This window comes from Anthonomus grandis, chromosome 8, assembly GCF_022605725.1.
Source record: "Anthonomus grandis grandis chromosome 8, icAntGran1.3, whole genome shotgun sequence".
Taxonomy (NCBI): domain Eukaryota; kingdom Metazoa; phylum Arthropoda; class Insecta; order Coleoptera; family Curculionidae; genus Anthonomus; species Anthonomus grandis.
Genome location: NC_065553.1, coordinates 7,402,650 through 7,423,412, shown reverse-complemented (window position 1 = coordinate 7,423,412; position 20,763 = coordinate 7,402,650). Strand labels below are relative to the sequence as shown.

The 20,763-nt window shown below is 31.4% G+C and overlaps 1 protein-coding gene across 1 annotated transcript; it reads left to right on the top strand.

The window, feature by feature from the left end:
• Positions 1 to 4,802: 4,802 nt before the first annotated feature.
• LOC126739924 (uncharacterized) lies at positions 4,803 to 5,756 on the top strand. Its single transcript, XM_050445752.1, has 2 exons — positions 4,803 to 4,886; positions 4,945 to 5,756. The coding sequence occupies exons 1-2, from the start codon at positions 4,823 to 4,825 to the stop codon at positions 5,199 to 5,201; spliced, it is 321 nt and encodes a 106-aa protein (XP_050301709.1). The 5' UTR covers positions 4,803 to 4,822; the 3' UTR covers positions 5,202 to 5,756.
• The last annotated feature ends 15,007 nt before the right edge of the window (positions 5,757 to 20,763 follow it).

Here is a 20,763-nt window from a genome sequence, read left to right as displayed (position 1 = left end):
ACTTAAATCCGACTTCCAAATCTGGTATCCTATAGCCAAATAAATAAATTGCGCATTCCGCCTCCCTGTCAGTGTTACCCGCCCCTTGTATAATATGTGCTTTATAAATATATATCTTTATATAATACTCTATATATACGAGGATATCAGTGGCGTAGAAGGAACGTTACATAATTAAAAATATTCTCTGTCCATATTTGGGCCGACATGATACATCAAAACAGCGAGATCCATCGATACTGCGAACCGACTAATATCGATTCCGACATGATCGATATTTTTTTCGATTTTCTGTTTTGACTTCATATATCATCTGTATTCACAATGGTTCTGATGTATGTATGTAACCTTACACAGACATCAGACAAATTGAGAGTTACGTTTGAATCGACGGCACTACGATCATTTATTTAATTCTGGAGGCACACAATTATAACCCTTCATTTAAATTAATTCACAACACGGGATAAATGTAAAAAGTAACGTTTGACAAAAGCTAGGTTTTGTTAGTAAATATCTTTGATGCTGAGTTTAGGCCTGTCAAATGCAGTTTAAGAAACCTTCCATTTCTTATAAATTTTACCTCATAACCTCCACATAAAGTAAAAAATGCAAGAATATTACTCCACTCTTTTAGTTTTAAATGTGAGTAAAAACCCTCCTGAATCAAGGCGCCTTAATCACTAAACTTTTTTTACTGTTCTTTTAACACAATTATTGTGTCAAAAAAAAACTCTTTCATCTCAACTCTCGTGCAGTAGAATAAAACCTTATAACTACAGTACCTCTATATATAAGAGACTTATATAAATAAATATTATTTAATGTTTTAAACTATTTTAATAAATGCTTATTTTATTTAAAAAAAATAGTTTTTAGCAACCCTCTGGTGGCCTTTTGATTAGTAAGTTAAATAGTAAGTTACCCCTTCGAAAATAAGAGTGATTTGCCCTTAAAAAAATCTAAAACAGAATCTAAACTACATTTTTAATTTGCGCTGTTTCTAGAACTTTGAAAAGCTCTTATATTCAGAGAAATAAAAATAGCAGCCACTTCAAACTTGGTAGTTATACTCAAAATTAAAGGACCCTTAAAATCAGGTATCACAGGATCCCTGTTTCATTTTAATATTTTAGGGGTGATCCCACATTCTAGTAGAGGTTTGCAAATTTAATAGTGCCTTACATTAAATATTGTCTGGCTCAAAAATAAAACCGACCTGTCCGAGGTTTTTGATAAAAAATTCCTTTTTACACCAAAAATGTTGTATAATTTATATTAAATCTATTATTACGAGAGAAAAACACTATTTTTAGGTAATCCAAACACTAATTAGAAAACGAAACGATGATATGGAAATCAAACCTTATGAAGAAAATAAAACGGTGATATAGAAAAAGGTGGAAAAGTCGTATTCTTTTTTATATGTATATCCCTATCTCAATTTAAAAATTAGAAGAGTATGGGAATGAAGTGATGTTTTTCGGGTTTAGTCTGATAAATTAAAGGAGAAAAACACAATTTGCAGGCGATCCAAAATTTATTAAGAGAATGAAACGATAATATAGAAAAAGGTGGAAAACCTTTTTTATAAAATAAATAATTTTCATTAATAGAATTATACAAATAGCGATCAGTGAGTCGAAACTTATTTTTAAAATTTTAATATTTTTAGTAAAATTCATCGCTCATTTAATAGATTTTTTCCAGAGTAATTAGACTTTTAATGAAAAAAAATCAATATTTCTAGCGGTATGTCTTTATCTAAGTAATAATATGCTTTTGGAAAATCGAAAAACATTGTACCTATCTACTATCTATATATATTTCAGTATTTGGTGAGAAAAAATGAAAATTATTGTGTGATTTATTTTGCGAATTTTTATAGCTAATATCTCAGTTTATTCCAGGTATTTAATAACATTTTTTTTAAAATAATTTACATTCATTTGAACCTTATGATTTTCCAGTTTGGAGGAATTTTTTTACCTTTTCCAGACTTTTGAAGTAAATTTTTTTATGTTTTTCATATTTGCTTAGGTATTTAAAGTAATTGTTTATTATATTTCAGGTAGTTGACGTAATATATACATCATTCAGACTTTTGGAATAATTGTCTAAAAAATTATTGGATAATATAGAAAATTAAAAAAAATCCTGGACTATTATTATTATCAAATCCTTGAAACAAAAAAATAAGACAATAGGGCGATAGAAATATGCTGAGTTTATGTCTAAAATGAGTATCATAGGAATATGCTAACCCTATGATTTAAAAAGATAATTTTTTTTGCTTTGACAAACAAAGCCAAATTCAGCATTTCCGAAGCTTCTCAATCACTCAATTAAGCATAATTCTTACTGTATTTAAAAACATATTTTGAATTGATTTTAGCCCCTCAACAATTTATTCCGAATTAAACTTTTTATCGATTTTAACATTAAAATACCTTATCTGATCGATCAATGAGTATATGACTTTGAGTTAAACTTAATTTAATTTTATTATATTTAGCTATATTCCTGTTGTTGTGACTAAAACCTACATATTTAGTTTTATTAAAATTTATTGTTAGAGATATTGTATCAAACTAGTTTTTAATATTATATAATACCCTGTTTGTAATTTCTTCCCATAATTCACTTTCCTATAAGAGTACACCTTCATGTTTTAGCTCAAACATTAAAAATGAATATGGATTTAGCTACATATTCTTAATGAATACTTTCCGACATTTTTCCTTTAATTTCTTACTTAAACTGGTCTTTATTTAAAGCGAAATATGTATCTTAAAAACTACGTCTCAACCCAACCTTTAGTACCCACCTTAACTTCCTTCCTGTCGCGATGGTACCATAATAATGGTACTGTCGGCTGTCGTTTCGAAGGTCAGGATGGCATTGCACATGCATCAAACAATACGGTTCTGCCACCCATGAAACGGCCCACATCTGATGGGTTTTACTGCAACGATGATGATGATGATAATAGTGCTTTCGAAACTGAAGGAAATTGCCTTAGAATTATGAATCACTTAATTTATAGCGTTCTAGTATAGAAGCTTCCAATCAGGTTTATAGATAGCATAAATGAATAATTTTTGTAAAATGTTTTAAGGACACAAACAAATCACGTACTTTCCGTAATCCTATGTAAAAAATTTATCTTTTTCTAAACAAGCCCATTAAGTATCTATAAATTGTATACGAGTAAATGGCTTGTAAAAAATGATACCTCCCAAAAGGTGACATGTCTAAAACTTATTTGAAAAATATAATCTCTCTAATCCATCGCTTGGTTTACTTACAATCCTATGTGTGCGTGGTATGTTGTGGAGATAATAACTTTATCTTCTGTACAATTTTTCGAGGCGCACCTTAGATACGGATAGTGTCTTCTTCGTATCACTGGCGGAGAAAGAAGGTATTTTAAAATTAATATTCAATTTAATGCGACATTTGAATATGAAAATGTAGTAAATTACAATAAGTAAATTCCATTGATTTTGAATTAATGGAATGACCTCAGAATCAATGTTAGATTTAATTAAATGAAAAAGGATAAATAAATATGACTTTTTTAAGAAATTACCATAAACTAACGATAGAAATACTAAATCAATCGATTTGCAGGTGAAATTAAGTTATTAGTTAAAATTATTATATATATTTGTTAAGAATGTTTACCTGCATTAGTAGGGTCCATCAAGTTTTCACCAAAATTTCATTTTGGACTCGTAATTACTAAAGAATTATTTAAGTTAGTTTCTTTTTGTAATAATGAAGATAATCAAGCATCGAGCTAAGATTATCCTTTGAGAAGCAATTAGTTAATCTTAATAAAACTTGGATATTCCCTAATACGTCTTTTTTACGTATATACAAAACTGCAATCAAATAGTAAGCTAGCAAAGTGCAGGAGATTATATGGAGAAAATAAACTTTAACTGCCTGGAAAATAATTAAAGTGGCTTTAAATGTCTGGATATAGTTTTTAAAATTTCTTTCAGGCAGTTGAAGAATGGTCACATACCATTGGCTGTAACTGCCTAGAAAATACTTTTCTTTAGAAAAATTTCGTGTAAACTGTGTTTTTATTCTCGAAGGAATATTCCTGCAATCCCTTGAAAGATAACAATTTTTTTCTGGTTACTCCTGGTAATAATAATATAAATATATTCCTTTGCTGGCAGAAATTTCAATTTGGCAAAAATGGGTGGAACTTTGGCGCCCAACATGTGAGTATCTCGAATAGACCATATTTTACAAATATCCCAAGCAGTATATGAAAAGAAAATGAATTTTCAGTATTATAGGCAATATACTGCCCTTTTCCTACCCCCCATTTAATCCTTATCTCCAGTCATTGGATACATAGTTAGGCACACTATAGAGTTGCTCAAATGTTTGGACTTTATTTTTCAGGCTAAATCCTGGAATAATGAATATGTTATAAGTATGTTCCTTTCCTGGAAAAAATGTCAATTTAACACGTTGAACTCCATGGAAACTGGCTAAAAAATGTCTGCTACGCCAAAGCGAAAAATTTAGTTCTTTTGATCTAAAAATGCTAAAAATGAAATACGTTGTCAATAAATACACGTTTTTCGTTTTTTTTTTTAACATTTTTGTAGCATTTTTTTAGCGCCGTGGCGCTGTAGGATAACTTTGCCGCACAGGCCACAGCGGTCCCGTTGGCGGTCCTGTTTTTTTTGAGGCGGCATTAACGAATCACGTGTTGCATCAGTCGATTCGTCACCGTCGAAGTGAGTGTATTGCTTTTTGCAGCGCGTGCTCGGCAGCGTACTGGACAGTTTTTAAAATGAGCCAGCGTTCAAAACGGTTAGTCGACCTTGCTAAAAAGCAAAAATTGATATACAGTGATGGTAAATACATATATTATTTCAATTATTCTATGGATGGACGAGTGTTTTATATTTTTAGAGTCGAGCTCATCAAGTGAGTCACTTGTGGATCCGTTTCACTGCTCCTCTGATTCTTTGGACGATCCAACGTATCAAGTAAGCGAAAATGAGAGTGATTCAAAGTCGGACATCGAACGTGTCTCTGGTACACGTATTTCTGGACATTTAAAAGCAATTAACCCTACGGAAAATTACCTTCAACAAGGTACATCCTCTACTGAACACGATAATCTTCTTGCACCGATTATTGGTTATGATACTGAGCAAAGTTCCTAGATATCAGCAGAAATTCCACATATTGATCAAATCAATGAAGAGGAAGAAGACGAAATTACCGACGTGTATAATATTCAGTGGCGGGATCCAGTTGAAAATCATAAGAAGTTTTCGTTTGATCCCGAACATAGCGGTATCACTCCTGAGATTGCTGCGGCACTTATTGGTGGAACTCCCACCGACTTTGTCTCATTTTTTGTGGATGATGAGGTTTTGCAAATGATGACCGATCAGACGAACCTATATGCAACCCAGAAATTACTCAATCAACAAGATGTTTCTGAATGGAATCGCCTCCGTGCATGAGAACCAACCACTAAAGACGAAATGAAATTGTTTATTGGTATCGTCGGCTACATGGGACTAGTCAAATTACCGAGGCTTGAAAGTTATTGGAATAAGCGTTAAAAAAATTTACCAAAACAGTGTTGTTGGAGAAGTAATGAGCCGAAATCGTTATGAATTACTACTGAATCTCTGGCATTTTAGTGATAATCAATTGTGTCCCGAGGATGCTCGTGGATACAAAATTGAGCCACTAATGAATACATTTATAAAAAAACCTACACTCCCCATTGAGAGTTTTGCATCGATGAAAGCTTAGTTCCATTTCGCGGTAGACTTATTGTCTAGACTATTTTTGAGGATTCTAGACGAAGACTATTTTTGAGGTAGTATATACCTCAAAAAACTCATAAATATTATGTGAAATTATTTAAATTGTGTTCCAATACTGGGTTCACATGTAACATGAAGGTATATTGCGGTAAACATAAAGATGCAGGTGCTTCCGTTCCTACAAATATTGTTATGGAACTGTCTCAAAAGCTTTTAAATTCTGGTCGTACAGTAGTTACCGATAACTATTATACGAGTTTAGAATTGGCCAAGAAACTTTTGGATCAAAAAACACATTTATTGGGAACTCCGAGAGCCAATCGGAGGGGTAATCCAAAAGAAGTTGTCACTAAAAAACTGAAACCTGGATAAATAATTGCAAAGGAAAATAGTCGCGGTATATGTGTTTTAAAGCGGAAGGATAGAAGAGATGTGCTAATACTTTCTACCAAACATACGCACGAAACAGTAGTCATACAAAGACGCGACGGAATGTGGAGAAGCCTATAGCTGTATTAGACTGCAATAAAGCGAAAAGTTCGATTAATCTTTTTTCAGATCAAATGGCCAGTTACAATAGTGCTCTAAGGAAAACTGTTAAATGGTACCGAAAAATCGCCATTGAGTTAATATTCGGAACTGCTCTAGTAAATGCACACTTTCTTTTCAAAGCCATAGCATTATAGAGAGTTTGATGTTTCCAGAAAATGAGGTGTTGAGCAGACCATCTGCGTCAGGATCTCAGAAACGACACGAAATGCATGTGCTGAAAAAAAAGAAGGAAATGCCCACAAAGTTAGGCGTTATTGTAGGGGCTGCTATGACAAAAAACTGAACGGCATTTTAGATAAAAACAAGGTAAAGAAAGTTACTATATGCTGTGACGTTTGTGAGGGTAATCCCATTTTTGTTTTGAATGTTTTGCGGAATTTCACAAATAGAACTTGCAAAAATGTTTAAGCAATTATTTTGATGTTTTCTAACATAAATTAGCATTTTCGTTCATTTATATGACTTCACTATTATTTATAACATTTTTTGTAGAGCAAAAATAATATCAGTTATTGAAAATATGTGTATTATTAATTATATTCATCAAGAAGCCAGTGATAGACGTTCCATTTGTAGTCCACAGCGGTCCATTTGTAGCGTTAAAACGGGATCTATTAGAGACCGCTGGCCTGTACAACATTAAATGTACGTTCGACACGCAGCGGTCCGCAGGGACCGCTGGCCTGTACAGCATTAAATGTACGTTCGACACGCAGCGGTCCGCAGGGACCGCTGTGGCCTGGTACACCTTTTCTCTGGCGTTTAATGTGTTAACATAAGTGGACGGAAGTTTGGCACCCAACATGTGAGTATCTCCAGTGGACCATATTCTACAAATATCGCTATGAATATAAAAATAACTACGAGGATTGAAAAAGGCGCTAAAAGAATTACTTGGAAAAGGATAACATACATATATATTTATTGAACGTATCAAAATTGAGTTTTTTTGTTTAACCTTTATATGCCAATCCCAAGGTCAGAATTAATAAAAAGCTCTATTTTTTACGGAGCTAAAAAAATGCACAATTATCTGCCTTTGGAAATTAAATCATTGGCATCTTTTCCCCGATTTTGCAATGCTTTGAAATCATATTTACTGGAGAGAGCTTTATATGCAGTAGATGATTTTTTTTTTAATATTAATTTTTGAGCATCAGGCACGCACTGGCTAATTATTAAATTTTTTATGATGTAGAATAGCAATAATTTGTATTGCTAAATTTCTATAAAAATTTTTATGAGTTTGTAAACATTGTATTAATGTTTTTGACTGTTTTTGTTACTTTTTTTATTTTACTTTCTTGTTACTATTCTTATTTACTTTCCTATTTTATTACTTTTTACATTTAGTAAGAGAATTGACCAGGTACATTTATGTCTTTTGTACCCAGTTTTGTATATATTTATTTAGTACTTGTATTTTGATTTCTATATTTGTGTGTTTCGCTTTTTATGTATAGCTTTGCCTACGAAATTTTTTAAATTTTTTGACAATAAAGCATACTTGATTGATTGATTGATTGATTACTTAGGAGATCTTGACTATCATCTGAAAAAAACAAAAATTTGACAAGGAAAAATCTTGGTTACAACTCAAAACCTTTTAACTGCCAAAAATGTTTTTAAATTTAATTATATCAATAATCATTGAGTGAAGATTTTAAAAATGGATGTGCATACACACGAAAAATACAACAACGAAAGCGAATTAAAATACTGAATTTAATTCAAAGTAATGCACAACTGTCAAAAATTATTATTTGCAATTTCATTTGCTTATTTCCTTGGAAACCTGCAGATGATTTTCCATATCTATTTAGGTTTACCTAATATAACTGTAATTAGATTAGGATTATCATGTTTAAATTAATAATGTTTAATTCAATATTATTTTTTAATTGTAATAACTTCAGAATTTTTAGAAATATTATTATTATAACATAATTTAGATTATTCAGATGCCTAGATAAATTACGAATTTCAGTCTTTTTCTAGTAAATGTATTCTTCCTTTTAATTTTGTTATAAAAATTCGCATACTACTGGACACAATTTTTAAAAGTACTTGCATTTTACTTTAAAACAAGTCGAAATTAAATAAATTCGGATAACTTTTTTAAAATTTATAGACCCTTAAACAATTGCATTTTCTTTATCTTCTCCTACTTTATGAAGGTCGGTACGCCAATAACTCTTTGACCAAAATGATGGAAAATATTCCAAGGTTTCTAATTACGTTATAAAAAAATATCTTAATCTAACATTTTCCAGAGTGGAATAATTGTTTTTTTTTCAGTTACGCCACTAGTGTTCAAATCTTAAACTAAAAAATTATTTCAAGAAATATTATAATATTAAAAAAAATTTCATAGATGTCAGATTGGCAGTTCTTGAGATATAGTCGCGATCCACGTAGACACAACTTTATGGACTAATGCACTGACTTGACTAAATCAAAATATTCAAATACAGTTTGTTCCTTTTAAAAATGTAGCTTTGTACCTGCAAGCAGTATTGCATACAATTTTTTTAATGAAGAGAATATACAATTGTACTGTAGTTCATTATCGATACTATTATCTTTAATGAATTTCTCCGTACAGTTGTTAACTAACCCTATGCAATAGACAGAATAATTATTTTTAAAAAAATTTCATAGTTAAATTGTAAATTAACACGAATATTAATGCTGATATATACCTACAATAATATACACAAGTCATGGTATATATAAATGTCAACATTACCTGCCACTTTCCTTTCTAGAGAATTACAAGTTTTATCCATATTTACCTTACACAATTCATTTAGTATTTAAATTACATTTTCGCAACCATGTACAAAAAACACAAAATGCAAAAACGATAACAGCCCAACATCGGAACACACAATGCATCCCATTTATTGAATATGAAACTGAGCAGCGTGACGCTCAATATTCGATATTAGGAAATTAATGATGATCAATGTCGGGGCGTTCCGAAACGTCAGTTTTGTTGATTATTCCCAGCCGATATGAGGCTTAAACACACACCTTCCACCCAGGTACAATATTTCAATTTACGGGCGGTTATCTAGATCGGAGCTTTGTGCGAACCTCTCGCGTTTTCTTCCCTTTTAGTTGTTGCTGCTCTATTCTATTTATCTGTTTAGAGTTAGCTTTTTTTTTATATTTACGTTGCACGATTTACCTTTGTATTTATATAAAAAATCGGATAAAGCGTGCAGCAAATACAATTATACAGACCTGATATAAAACGAATACTGAATATCTAGCGAGGTACTTAAGTTTGCATTAAAGCGTTATTTATATAATTGTTTACAGAACCTTTGAAAAAAATACTATTATTAATTTTTTGAGATTCTTTATATTCCAGTAAATGAACAAAATCATATTTTTATGTTAAAGCTTTTAAACGTTATTTTATAAAAGAAACTTCATTTATAGTTTACTGTCAATTTTTAATAGAATTGTAAAAATTATCCTTTGACGTAATAGCTCAGTTTTTTAGGAGAAATTGCTGACTGTTATTTAAATTTAAATTTAATTTCCCAGTATAACTCAGAAAAAAATCTGTAAAAACAAAATAGACAGTCCTAAATTATTATATATAAGAATTAACAAAATTTGCTAGATAACACACTTTCACTGATTTAATTAATTTCTTAATGATTCACATTTTGACATATTTTAATCCTCATGAGAAATTGCAAAGTTTTGTACAAAAATTAACCGATTGATTAAATTTAAAAAGCACTAGTATGTCAAATTTATTTATTGTGCAAAATTTTTCTTGCTTAAATTTTAAAGGCAATAGAATTTCCAATTACAAATATAAGTATTTTTAACTAGATAACTAAAAGTTTTCATTAATTTTTATTTATTTATTTAATTTTATCCGTTTTTTTTTAAACTTCTTTTTTATATTTTTTCCGCTTTTTACCTTTACATTCAAAAATAAATTATAATAAAAATTAATAAAACGGAAATTTAAACAAATATTCTTAGAACGTTGAAAGTTTTAGTTTTTTTAAGTAAAATAAGTGCAGATAATGTATATTAGAGAAAAAGACAACGCCGCTCAATTGCATTGTTGATTCCGCCGACATAAGGAATGGTCACCAGTGACGTCGTCAAAAAATATGTACATAATAAATATTTATTATTAATAGATTTTACTTTATGCAATTTTTAACGTGCTTCCTTAGAGTAAAAGAACCTATTTAATTAAAAGCATTTCTATAGAAATAAAATATTTTATAATTATTATAGATTTTCTAATAAGTTTTTATTTAGGTTTATTTTTATGATCCCTTATTTTACGTTTATGATGATGGTTTTCCCTTAATATGATGTTATGATAGTAGCGATACTTACTTGATAAAAAAAATTCCTTGAATCGTCTTTTTCCCATGATGCGGCACACAGAAGTTTACGTTAAATTAATTGCAAGTTAAATTACCACTATTATATGTCCTAATATATAGCTGAAAATTTCCTCTTTTGAAATTGTGCCTAAACTTGACAACAGAGAATCGGTGAATTATTATAAACAAAACACCTCCATTGCCCCTGAGCACATTTTGAACTGAAACAAAGTTGTTGTTTACTAATTCTAGTCTTTCAAGTAAATATCCTTTGCTACCTCAACCAGTTAAGATTTATTACAGCACCTCTGAACTATGTGAGCTTTTTTAATTAAGGCTTTGTTCAAAAGACTTGTAAAAACTAAAACTAACACTTGTGTGTATCTGCTTGATTCTTAGTGCTTGATACCAGAGCCTGACATTTTTAAGGCTGACAGTGTTCAATTTGCAGTGGACTGTAAGAAGACCAACTATCATCCTTACCACCTTCCAGTTGTGGCTAAGAAGGTCTGTGGTAAGTTTAGATGTATAAGTAATGTAGTGTATGATCCCCTTTTGCCTGCCTTTTCCTTGGTGTATAAAGCCACTAGCTGTAGTTCTTTCTTGATCCAGCTTTTGACGGTCATAGCTTTATTTCTCCGATATAGTACCATAGAACGGCTCAGGCGTATTAATTTACGACTTCTAGGCTACTTTACCTACTTTTGCAATACCATGTTAGAATTAATTTATTGGATGTAGCTGTACTCTCTAGAGCAGTTTAAAATTGACGTTATGGAAGCGGATTGCCGGGAATACTGTGACTTAATTTTCAACAACTTATGGCAATATTTTTCCTTGACTAGATGCTGGACACTGACCTTTGATTTTAATTTACACAAAAACTTGCCAGTTCAATTGTTAATGACGTACAGTTCTCTCGAATAATATTCCATTTTTTGGTTTCATTATCAACAAAGGCGCAAAATGGTAACGCTATTGGTAAAAGCTACTAATCTATACTAAACTATATCATCTTGCTTGATGGTACGCAATAGATCGACCTTTGGTCTTCTTTCATTTTTCAGGTTTTAACTTTTGTATTTAGCTTCTCTATCTAAGATAAATATAATCTTCTCTTGTTTCAATCTATATTGAATCGCTTTATTTACACTTTTATAAAGATAAGGACTTACAGATCCAAAAGTACCTCCAATGCCAATATTCTTATGGCCCCGGTACGAACAGAAAAATGATGAATGTTTATGTAATCTTTCTACCATATACGATTTAGCCATAAGACAATATACGTCTTGAAACAATTTTTATGTTTAGGCCTTTATTTCTGCTGCACAAGTTCTAGGTGTTCTTAAAAACTCTATTAATATTTCACTTGGTCTTGGATCTAATGATACCAAGACAAAATTTGGTGGTAACTGAAAATATTGCAGTAAGTTAACGACTTCTAAGGAAATTTTTATATGGTAATATAGTGAACTGATAAAGCTTATTATAGGTCTCAATGAAAGATCTTTTTTGTGAATCCTTGGTAAGCAATATTATTTTGTAAAATTAGGAGTGAGTGTCATTAGTCAAGGAAACTCGCGTTTATTTGACAGATGATAATTGACACTTACCTTAACTGAAGTTAAAAAATAAGTGATAAGTTAATAAAGCATGTTGTTCTATCCTTTCACCCCTACTAACTTTTAAATGGCTTAATTTTCTCTCTTTTGTTCCAGGCATTTTTTTTATAGTCTTGTTAAAGACCGATAAGCTGGTCTATAACACTACTCTATTAGATGCCTTAGAGGTCATCAGGTTTATACAATCAATACCGATTCTTCGAAAGCGTTTCACAAAGTCGACCAAAAGCTATTGATTGTAAAATTGAATTCTGTTGGATTAGCTGAGGCCCTAAAAAAGTTTATTGACCAACAGAATCTAAAAGACCAATCTAGGCATTGCATAGATTACATTTTATGAAGACGGTAAAGGATCTTGGGGTAATTTCCGGAAAATAATTTCATTCAGGGACCAATACTCAGCTATAAGTTCCAAAGCCCTGCGAATGTTTGGTTTTAATCATATATTTAGACCTTGTAAAGATATTTACCTAAAAGCACTTCTTTTCTAAGATCACACCTAGAAGTACCAAAATGGCTCCCATCTACAAAATAAAAACCATACGGCAATATCATTTATTAGGACTTGTCAAATGACCCTGGCAGCTTAGCCACAATTAAAAAATCAGGATTTTCTTATAAGCAATTTTGTTTTGTTTTACAACCACTACTACTAACTGAAGTTGAAATACTAGATTTTACACTAAACACTAAAGTGGTTATCAAATTATTATACCCATTACTAAATAAAGTACATTAAGAAACCGTGTGTCAAATTCAGTTATTAAGACGTTATGTCATTACTGCCAAACGTCAAGGATTTCAAGTAGTTGACAAATGACAATCGATTGACAAACTGACAGCTTTAAAAATGGCTAATTTAAATTAGATTATTTTATCAAGATGGCGCCACTAAAAATCAAGAAACAAATTCTGAAATCATAAGGTTAGGAAATGAAAAAGTGTATCTGTTATCACCTCGTTGACAAATCATCGAGTACCGAACAAACATCATCTTAGCGACAAAAAATAAGCTGTGGATCCCCTACAAAAACTGGGAATCGCATTAAATAAATACTAACTATTATTAGTTCGACAAATATTACTTTCAGAGAAAATTGTCTCAGGTTACACCTAAGTAGCATTAAAAAAAAAGACGAAATTAAGGTCATCCATATTCCCCTAGCACAGCAAAAAAACAACCCTCAAATAAGATTATTCTCGATTTTCAGTGTGCGCCATAGATCTAAAAAATCCAGTTATAGCTTCGAACTCCAGATCACGCAGGAGATAAAGAGGAGGGTAAAGTGGTTGAGGAGGAGGGAAGAAGTATGGATTTTTACGGCCGCGATGCTTTATTTGCTGTGGAAGTATTTTAAAAAATCACATTTTTGGTGTTGTCATAGATATAAAAATCTGGCTAGAAATGCTCGTACAACCGAGATTAAAGGAATTAAAAAAATCTATACGAGTCAAATAGGTCGATTTTGGCAGTCAGGCCATGGCCAATCGTTCCAGAGCTCTCTTTTTAGTTATTTATCGGCTATCCTTTATCCTTGCATTACTTTTAAATTATGTTCGGTGTTTTTTCTGACACATAGTTTCTTCGTTTACCTTTGACTGCTGTGACACAAAATAATGCTACTGCTAATCTTTACCTCATATTAAAGCATTTTTTTAAATAAAATATGATAGGATACTCTATGAAGAAGTCAATATTCAAAGTTAAATAAATGCAGATAACGTATATTAGAGAAAAAGGCAACGCCGCTCGATCGCATTGTTGATTCCACCGACACCAGGAATCTTTACCATTGGCGTAGTCAACAAATATATAAATGATAAATATTTAATAACAATAGATTATAATTTATGCGTTTTTTAACGTGCTTCATTAGAGTAAAGGTACCTATCTAATAAAAAGTCATAGGTGCTAGCCACTGACCTTTAATTGGTCATTAAGCTGTCTATACAGATCGTGTTTTCGTTCGTTACTTATAGGAAACCGCATAGAGGCGAAATTTGCAACGTCGCGCGTGTTCGAGTACCTGCGACAGAGCACCGCCCCGGCCGGCCCGAGGACGAGATTAGTAAACATCTGACTTTCGTGGGAGCTGCGTCGTTTGGCGACAAAATGTCCCAAAATATTACGCGAAAATCAATGACAAAAATGACAGAAATGACAATGTGTAAAACCCGCATAGAATTGTAATCTTAAAATGTTTAATATGTTGTGCTTTGCATAATGAAAATTAAAGCGTTATTCTAATAAAAAATAAAATATCAACTCTGATAAAAATATAATAAAAAATCAGAAATAAAACTCTCATAAACAAACTTAACAACATATCATTTTTTAAATAAAAGGCTCAAATAAACCGCCTTCTTTCGCTAAACAAAAACTTAACCTATCGTAAAAGCTATTTCGCACCTCCAAAAGAGTTTCAGTTAAAATGGAATTGGCAGCTTCGACAATTTTATTTCGCAACTCTTCTAAATTTGTTGGCCTACTAAATTCATGCTTGTAAATGGTCTGCTTAAGGTAACCCCACAGATAAAAGTTATTTGGAGACAAATCTGGAGATCTAGGAGGTCATTTAATATCGCCAGTCCCACTAATAAGGCGGTTAGGAAAAGTATTTGTTAAAATTTTTTTTACCCTAGTCGCATTATGAGCAGGATAGCCATCTTGCTGAAAATAAACCGATCCCAGGTCTACATCAGGTAGGATTTGATTGACAGGAAGAACTTGGTTTTGCAGCAACTCAAGGTACTTTTGGGCGTTTAAAGTGCCATCAATAAAAAATGGCCCTATAACATTGTCGCCCAAAATACCTGCCCAAACATTCAATTTCTGAGGATACTGGGTACGAAACTGAAAACTTCTGTGCTCGTTTTCCTGAGACCAATAACGAACAATGGAGGGATTGTGTTTGCCATGTAATGGAAAAGAAGATTCACCAGAAAACAAAATATTTTTTAAAAAATATCCGTTTTCATTTGCCTTTTCCATCAGGGTTTCACAAAATTCCGTTCTTCACCACTGGTCTTCAGGAAATATTTCCTGAGTTTTTGAATACTTGAAACATTTGTACCCATATTTTTTCCAGATACGAGCAACAGTTTTATTGCTCATTCCCAGTTCCTCTCCAACACTTCTAGTGGACCGTGTCGAATCAAGTTCTAGGGTACTGCAAACCATTTCTTCCCGCCGTTCTATATCCTGGACCACTTCAACAGGTGGTCCTTGACGTTTTGTGTGGCATTTTTTACAATCTTGAAGACAAAAAGATGTCTCAAAATTTGTAACCACATTTAAAACCGTTTTTGCACAAGGAATTGGTCTATTCTCAAATGTCACTGAAAACAAATCTATACATTGTACTGCCGAATTGCCTCCATAAAACCATTAAATTAGTTGAACTCTTTCGGAAAAGGTATAAACAGCCATAGTGAAAAAAACACGAAAATAACGCTCAAAAATTATTAATGCAACGTGCAGTAACACAGCAAAGTGAGGTCTGCTGACTCCTGGTTCAAAAAATAAAAACGAAAAATTCCGCTGTTTGCAAGCCGCAACCAAGCGGTGTTGCCATTATTTTGGGTAATACGTAGTTCACGATAACACGATCTTTATATCAAACTAGACCAGCGTTTATTAAAGCGTAATCTTCTCAGTACTTCTTGACCATAATTTTTACAAAAACTTGCCTGTTAAAATATTATTGAGGTATAGTTCTCTTTAACAATAATCCATTTTCTGGTTTGTTTTATTAACATTGTTATTTTATTAACATTGATAGAAGCAAAAACGTCATCTTGCCTCATGTGATAGAACCACTTTTGATCTTTGAACCTAAATTTTCTAAATTTCAACTCTTATGTTTGCTTTCTCTATCTGGGACAAATATAAACATCTCTTGTTTAAACCTATATTAAACAGCTATATTTATTAATTTTTATGCTGCCAAATTTCCTGCAAGAAAACTTAGTCGCTGTCTGTGACCCCTAGTTATTGTTAAATCAAAAATTAATTCTCGGTTCCTTTATACTTCAAACTCTTCAAGTCCTTTTAGAGCTCTTTTCTTAGTTAAACGGAGTATTGTGATTTATCCACTGGCCTTTATTCTTGCATCACTTTTCAATTACGTTCAATATTTTTTCTGATACATAGTTTTTGTGTTTACCTTTGACTCATATGACCAAGTCATTAGCAAAGTCCAGTCAATGCATTCTTTTATTTTTGTTTCAGATTAGTGGATTATCTACGATAACCAGTATAATAATACCCGTATAAAACTGATAAAACATCTCCTCGAGAATAGCCTTAGTTATGTGTTTTCTCAAGGTTAGACTTATTATTCTTTGCTTTAGCCTAGCCTCAACTTCTTGATGTACGGACTCTTCCGACAAATCTATCCTTGATTTAAATAGTTTTAGTTTTTCCAATTTTTATTTTAAAGCAATAAAACAAAAATCAACATTCTCTATTTTAGGCGTTAACAATAAGGCATGTTTCATATTTTCTTTCCATTAATAATGATCAGTTATTTATTTAATTTAAAAGAGCAACAAAATATATGTTTATTTAAGGGAAAAGTGTTAACAGGATTCCATTCATGTTTAAAATTATTTCGTTATCAGACTTTAATTTTTGTAGTGTGATTTTATTATTGGTAATTTCATTTGTATTTTTATTTTTCCCGCCTTCTAAATCCAATTACTTTATTAAATGATAACAACGTTTTTTTTTGACAAACATACGAATAATTTTTAAAAATTTTTTAGGCATATTTGGCATTTATCATACCTTTACAAAAAAAAGTAGAAAAACTTGTCATCAGCAGGAAATATATACGTTTCCCAAACCGGGAAATAATTTACTTTAGATTGCCATGATATAGACTCGTAATTTATACATTAACTCGCTAATGCCAAATTTATTTCCAGTACAAAATTTAATATTAGTACTTAATACGAAATAAGTACAACTTTAAATTTTTAGCTAGTTTTGTTACCTCACTTAAAAAAATATAAATTGCTCAATAAAATATCAATTTTTCTTCCGTTTATTTATTATCCTTTTAACTTTTATATAGTATTTATTGTCTAACAAATACCTTAATTGGATTTTTGTTTTAAATCTAGGACTTAATACTTATATTAGGGCTTTCTATAAATATACTTCTTATTACCTTAGGTCGATTTTGAATTATTATTTGCCCCATACACGATGATATTAAAATAATTATATTGGCAGAGCCTCGCCTAAATAAAAATGTTTGTCGTGAACTCACGGCAACATAAAAATAGCGAAAATGTACAATAAAATACAATTTTGCAATATCTAATATCATTAGAAATTGACTGTAGAATATAATGATATTACACGTAGTAAGACAAAGAAAAACGTATAGATTTATTAGGATTTATGTTATTATGTAAAGTTTTATTTGGAAAGCTTTACGCAATCATTTTGTTTTGTTATTATATAATTTAGCCATATAAGATGTTCGATAAATAATATATTTATGTGGTCTTGGCCTCTTATTAAAGATCATCCATTTATGCAAATTTCGATTTACGAGCTGACATTGTCAGCATGCGACACAATTTTAATTGCTATGGAAATCATAGGCCTTCAAAATTGCTACGCCTTCGCATCTGGCATGCGGTGTTGTCATTTATTAAAATGATATAAAAACTATTCCTGTTAAACATATTTTTTTAAGCCGTTTTAAATTAAAAAAGAAAGAAGAAACAAATTTGTCTATAAACGGATGATCCGATGATTAAATTGCACACGATACATATAAGTTGATTGCTTTTAAAGATAAGTTTGGCAATCAAGCGCTAATCTGATAATCTAAATCAGTTTTAAAATCGCGATATTATGTCTCGTCAACCTGAACAGCGTCCCACCCACATTTTGACCCATGTGGGTTGACGCGAAGAATCGAAATAAATGAAGAACCGCTCGCCATTGGCGTAGAAGTATTTTAAATATTCTATCTAATGCATTATTGAAATTTAGGAATATTTGAAATGAGGATATTGAGAAAGAGGTGAATAAAATCGAAAATAAAAGCAAAAATCAAAATCCTGAGTATACGGGGTGGTGCGTCGTCGGAAATTCTAAGGGGGTCAATTATTGGCTTCCCTATACATTTTACAGAAAAAATGTAAGATAATTTTTTGAAGAGACCAATCTGGTAAACCCTCGTGCAAAGTTCCAAAATCTTGAATTATTCAATTAAATGTAATTGCTATATTACCAAATTTTCGGTTCAAGTAAAACCAGACACCAGCCACCAGCAAACAATTTGTTATAAGGCTTTATCAAATCTGACGTACAGCCGAATAGAAGAAATGTTTTTTTTTTTCGTTTTATTAATCTCACAACCATACATTCAAAGTAAGACACGTTAACATTACTTTTTTATCTAAACTTTTATGCAATGTCTTTGGACACGAATTTACTAACAATAGGTTTAATGGTTGAAATGGACCAGATAGGCTTGATGGGAAAATAAATGGAAAATATTTCAGATACTGCTATTGGTATATAATTTATATATTGGTTCGTTATTTATAATATAACGATAAAGTTAAACAAATAACAATTATTATTATCGATTACTAAAAAAATAATTTTATCATACTTAGAATTTAATTAAACCAATAGCAGCATCTAAAATATTTTCCATTTATTTTTCCATCAAGCCTATCTGGTCCATTTCAACCATTAAACCGATTGTTAGTAAATTCGAGTCCAAAGACATTGCAATAAATAATTGTAAATGTTTAACTCAGAAGATCGAAAATAGATCCGAAAAAAGAGAGAACAGAACTCTAGAACTGTAAAAATAAAATACAATAATTTTTTTAAAAGTAATAAAGAGTTACATAAAAACATCAATTAATCAAATATTCAAACAACCCCCCATTAACAGCTAAACAATATCCTAACCGATCATAAAATTCATTTCTAACGTTACTAAGTTGATATTGGGAAATTTTATTATATTCTAACGAAATAGCCTTTTGTAACTGCTTTAGATTCTCAAATTTTACACTTTTATAAATGAAACTTTTTAAATGACCCCACAAAAAAAAATCATTCGGTGAAAGGTCAGGTGACCTGGCTGGCCAAAGTATCCAGTACCGTGGACCAATAATATTGCCGTCAAAAGCATTTTCCAAGCACTCTCTAACTATACGGGCAATATGGGCCGGGCAACCATCCATTTGGTATCAGATCATTTGATCTTCCTGAACAACTTCTTCCAAGGCGGGTCCAATTTGATTTTGAAATAAGTCCAAATAGATTTCAGTTGTTAGGTTATAGTCCATAAAAAAGGGTCCAATGATATGGTGTCCGATAATTCCCACGAATACATTTGTTTTTTGGGGATATTGTGTCCGAGTATGAACAAAGCGATGTTCATTTTCTTGGCTCCAATACCGGCAATTCTGATTATTTGGTTCATTGTTGAGGGTAAATGTACATTCATCGGTAAAACAAATATTTCTTAAAAAAATTCCAATCATTATTCATTATTATTTTGCTCTTTCCATCATTTCAAAACAAAATACCATTCTTCGCTCTTCATCTCCTTCCTGCAGCTCTTGATGCTTTTCGAATTTATACGACTAATATTTTTACCTCTTGCCCAAGAACCATCGTACTAACCATCTTGTTTTCCTCCACACTAAGTAGAATATTAAGATCTCTGTTCTCTCTTTATTCGGCTCTATTTTCGGTATCCTGAGTTGAACATTTACAATTATTTATTACGGTACCTTTGCACTCGAACTTATTGAAAATAAATTTAATAGTTGAAATGGACTGAATGGGCTTGGTTGAGAAATAAACTGAAAACATTTCAGATACTGCTCTAAAACTGTTTCCCGCAAAATTATGGCAATTCATACTTGTTTTCAAATATCGACTGTCACTGATTTATTGACACTTTTCCTCACGTCAGTGACAATATTCATTTTACTGGTGCCCGTTTGGACCTGAACCGAAAATTTGCTAATTTTGCAATTACACTTAATTAAATAATTCAAGATTCGCTTATTAAATTTTTTTGAAACTTTGCACAAGGTTTTGCCAAATTGGTCTCTTCAAAAAATTTTTTTACATTTTTTCTATAAAATGTACAGGGAAGCCAATAATTGACCCCCTTAAAACTTACATGGGTTTTCCTATGTTCCGCTCGGCGACACACCACCCGGTATAAAATACCACAATTCGTTAACAAAACATAAAATGACTCTGCTTAATTTCTGTCATGACTTAGACTATAATTGTTCTTGATTAATTTAGTGTTTTCTCGTTGTTTTTCCAGTTTATATTCATTTGAAGAGTTAATATTTTGGGCTCTAGATACCTTAAATCTCGTTTCAATTATA

Excerpts from the sequence above, each read along its gene's own strand:
- LOC126739924 (XM_050445752.1), top strand. The coding sequence starts at position 4,823 with ATGAGCCAGCGTTCAAAACGGTTAGTCGACCTTGCTAAAAAGCAAAAA. Across the intron at positions 4,887-4,944 it reads AAAATTGATATACAGTGATG|AGTCGAGCTCATCAAGTGAG; the intron begins GTAAATACATAT and ends TTATATTTTTAG.